Source organism: Protobothrops mucrosquamatus, unplaced genomic scaffold, assembly GCF_001527695.2.
Source record: "Protobothrops mucrosquamatus isolate PMUCROS unplaced genomic scaffold, P.Mucros_1.0 scaffold2733, whole genome shotgun sequence".
In the NCBI taxonomy this organism is placed as follows: Eukaryota; Metazoa; Chordata; class Lepidosauria; order Squamata; family Viperidae; genus Protobothrops; species Protobothrops mucrosquamatus.
In genome coordinates, this window is record NW_015388774.1 from 1 (window position 1) to 4,049 (window position 4,049).

The 4,049-nt window shown below is 41.7% G+C and overlaps 1 protein-coding gene across 1 annotated transcript in view; it reads left to right on the forward strand.

The window, feature by feature from the left end:
• Nucleotides 1-2,789: 2,789 nt before the first annotated feature.
• LOC107296284 (sulfotransferase 1C2-like) overlaps nt 2,790-4,049 on the forward strand; it is a gene marked incomplete at its 5' end in the record, with an annotated part of 10,144 nt that continues 8,884 nt past the window's right edge. The window contains one exon of the mRNA XM_015825630.1: nt 2,790-2,955. Coding sequence (XP_015681116.1) covers nt 2,790-2,955 — 166 coding nt within the window. The remainder of the gene's footprint in view (nt 2,956-4,049) is intronic.

The following is a 4,049-nucleotide window of genomic DNA, read 5'->3' on the forward strand; positions in this document are numbered from 1 at the left end:
GGATCGCGGAGAATCCTCGGGGCTCCGGAGGAGTTCTAACCTACATCGTCCAGATCGGACGACTCGGGAACTCAACTCCTACCCCGGGCAGCTCACCGATCCCCTTATGCCCGGGGGAAAGGTATCAAGCCGTTTGACAGCTAGTGCTCGCTGTCAAAACGGCTTTTACGCGAAACAGGCGGGAGGCAGCTACAGCTGCATCCGACGAGGTCGCCTGCTCACCGGAAGTCAGGAGTCAAGGTTGATTGATCCTGGATCCAAAATTTGCCCATCCTTGGTATAACCTCTGTGGAATGATATTTGAAAATGCCAGTAGAACAAGGGACCCATTCTGTTCATAGAAGTGCTTTTTAATAAAAAAAAATAGGTTAGCTGGAAAATGTGCTACTAAGCTCTTTCTGAGTTTTTATTTTTATTTTTGCAACACTGGACTAACCCAGCTCTCCTAAATGGAAGATTGGCCTATGCTGTTCAGTCAACAATTATACTAAAACATACTCAACCAAACTAAAATTGCCAATAAATTAAATGTGACCTAGGTGGGAGAGGGGACTTTCTAAACCTCTAAAGAAATAATTATTTATTCACAAGGAGAAAGAGTCAATAACAAGGTGTGTTTGAGATAAAATAGCAAAGGAAACAAAGGTAGAAATATGCGTATGTACATGTGAGATTAAAAAGTACATGAGTATCTTGAAAGTTATTGACTTTGGGAGATTAAACATTCCCCAACAGGGTGGAGAAAAAATTTAGCATTAGAATTAGAATATGGACTGAATATAATTAGACACACAAGGAATTTGTCTCCGGTGCAGAAGCTCTCTACGTGCAAAGCAACAGGGTAATAATAATAATAATAATAATAATAATAATAATAATAATAATAATAATAATAATAATAATAATAATAATAATAATAATAATAATAATAATAATAATAATAATTAAAATAACACCAATAAGTGGGGACAGTAAAAAAGATAAGATAATAATACTACAGTCATGCAACACGGGTAAATATTTGAGATTTGAGATTCAGACTTTTGCTCAATGTCTTGAGAGACTTTCAAAATGCTAAGGAGACTTTTTTCCACGTTAAACATTGGGTGAGTCACAACACATGCGAGGTTAGCTGGTATGTGTAAGGAAAGTTATTTGCAAGCAAGTTCAATTTGCAAATTACTCCGAAAGTTATTTGCAAGCAATTTGCATTCTTTGCAAATTAACAGTTTCACAACTGCTGCGCCTAAAAGGCATTTCATTCATTTCAAAATCAAGTCGATGCCACTTCCACCCCCTAACGTTCCAATCCCTTAAAAGCAGGCTAAAAGTGGCACATTATCATCCTTTTGCCAGTTTCGCAAGGTGGAGAAAACCCAGAGGACACTATAGGCCAGTGTTTCTCAACCTTGACAATTTTAAGGCATGCGGACTTCAACTCCCAGAATTCCACAGCCAGCATTGCTGGCTGTGGAATTCTGGGAGTTGAAGTCCACATGCCTTAAAATTGTCAAGGTTGAGAAACACTGCTATAGGCAATCCTCGCTTAATGACTGTCCTGTTTAGCAGTCATTCAAAGTGTTACAACACTGCTGAAAAAAGTAACTTTATGACCAGTCCTTGCACGTATGACCATCACTGCTGCATCACGGAGTCACGGGTTCACTATTTGAGCACAGCTGGTTTCTTACAAGCAGAATCCATGGAGAAATAGGCAATAGATGCCAATTGTGGATGTTAAGTGAGGATTATAGACATAAGAACCCAAAGAGAATCCGGCATCTGGCTTCAGAGATGGAGGTCTTAGGCCTGGGACTCCAGACCTTCTTCCCAAACCCCTTTCCTCTCAGTTTCTCCCCCCCCCCCACTTCCAAAATCACTGGGAGGAGGAGCTTGTGTACTAGGCTGTGACTGACAGTTCTAGCAGTTCTAGCAGCCAATCGTTTTATTTTAAAAGGAAATGAAAGAGTAGAAGAGAGTAGGTATGATGGTGATTACATTCATCTTAAAAATAGACCACAATACCCTGAATTTAAGACAATTTGCCCCCAAAGGGATGCAGAAGTCAGAAAAAAACTCTTCTAATACAAACAAAGCACCTGTAGTTTTGAAACCTTGGCTAGCATCGTAGCTCTGAATTGCATAAAGCTGGCTATTCTGAAACTTTGAAAGCATAACAAACTGAAGACAAACTGCTTTGAGTACACACAATGTCTTCCTTTATGACCGGAGGAAAAATGTAGTAAAATTACAGAATGAAGGAAAAATGGAGTAGCTATTAAATCCAAATGTATGTTGTTTTCCTAAGTTTATCCGTTTACATAATAGCACTACATAGTTAAATAAATTATAAATAATCTAGGCTGAATTGAATTTAGTGGGCTTTGTCCACCAAATAGGGATGATTGCTAAATGCAAAGAAAAATGTTCCCTTAGAACTGAAACCCGTTAACTTGAAGTCTGTTAAATCAAGATTTTTACTAGTAATGTAGTTTTCCCAATAACATCAAATCCAGTGGTGGGATTCAGCCGGTTCGCACCACTTCGGCAGAACCGGTAGCTAATTTTTTTGTCGCCCAGGCCCAGAATGGACTTCTGGAAGCGGCATCCACACAGAGAACCGGTTGTTCACATATTTGAATCCCACCACTGACCAAATCATACAGTTTGAAGGGATCTTGGAGGTGATCTTGTCCAATACCCTGCTTACAAAGGATCCATTAGAGAATGTTTGAAAGAATTTTTTCTTTTCCTCATATTTTTTTGCCTGTCTTGTCCATATGTTATAGCTAACATCCATGGAGCAAGGAAAAGAACACACGCCAGAGACCCGTCCTAGGCTAGGCGAGGTGGAAGGGATTCCCTTACCAAAAAGCACTTGTAATGAATGGGATAGTATCCAGTGCTTCCAAGCCAAGCCAGATGACATACTTCTTTGTACTTACCCCAAATCAGGTAAGAATCTAGGGGTGAAGGCATGTTCAGTTTGCGAGTATATTAAGGTGACCAACCGTCCTCCTTTAGGGAGGACAGTCCTCCTTTTGTAAGTTCTGTCCTTTCTTGAAAGATGTCCTCCTACATGTCCTCCTTTTTGATATTTGAAGACTAATCTGTAAATCTCCGTATTCGATCGATGCTGAGCCGATCTGTTCCGTGTGATGTGACGTATTTGTATTTGACATGACGATTCGTCAAGGCTCGGTACAGTGCGGCAAGACACGATTATGAGACGCATGCACTCCGCACAGGAGAATTGTTTTGAGAGAGTGCGCTGCGCGCAAGAGTGTGCCACATGCAAGTGGCTTTGTTTACTTCTTACTGAAACATGACATGGCACACACGCACACATTAGACTCACTTTTTTTTCTTCAACTTATTTGTGTCCTCCATCTTATTGTAAAAAAGTTGGTCACCTTAAGTATATAGTATCCCAAGCTACCTATGTTGTTGTTGTTGTTAGTTGCGAAGTTATGTCCGACCCATCGTGATCTCATGGACGTTTCTCCAGGCCTTCCTGTCCTCTACCATCTTCTGGAGTCCATTTAAGCTCACACCTACTACTTCAGTGACTCCATTCAGCCACCTCATTCTCTGTCGTCCCCTTCTTCTATTGCCCTCAAACTTTCCCAGCATTAGGCCTTTCTCCAGTGAGTCCTTCCTTCTCATTCGGTGGCCAAAATACTTGACTTTCAACTTCAGGATCTGTCCTTCTAAAGAACAGTCAGGGTTGATCTCCTCTAAGACTGACCGGTTTGATTGCCTTGCAGTCCAGGGGACTAAAGTAAACTCCTCCTGACTTTGGACAGATCCTATTATTGATCCAGTATAACTCTGCTGGGTTTTCCAAGAACCGGTTGGAAGACCCGCGGATTACATCTTGCAGCCTGGCTGGTTTCTCCGTTTGGCCTTATGTTTGAAAGACCTAAGGGGATCAAACACCACCCCCTCCTCTATGCCACGGACTCCCTTTTGGACTATGTACACGAAGACGGCCCTGCTGGCCCTGCGCGACTCACCCCTCGCGCAGGCCTGGCCCAGGAACATCTCGG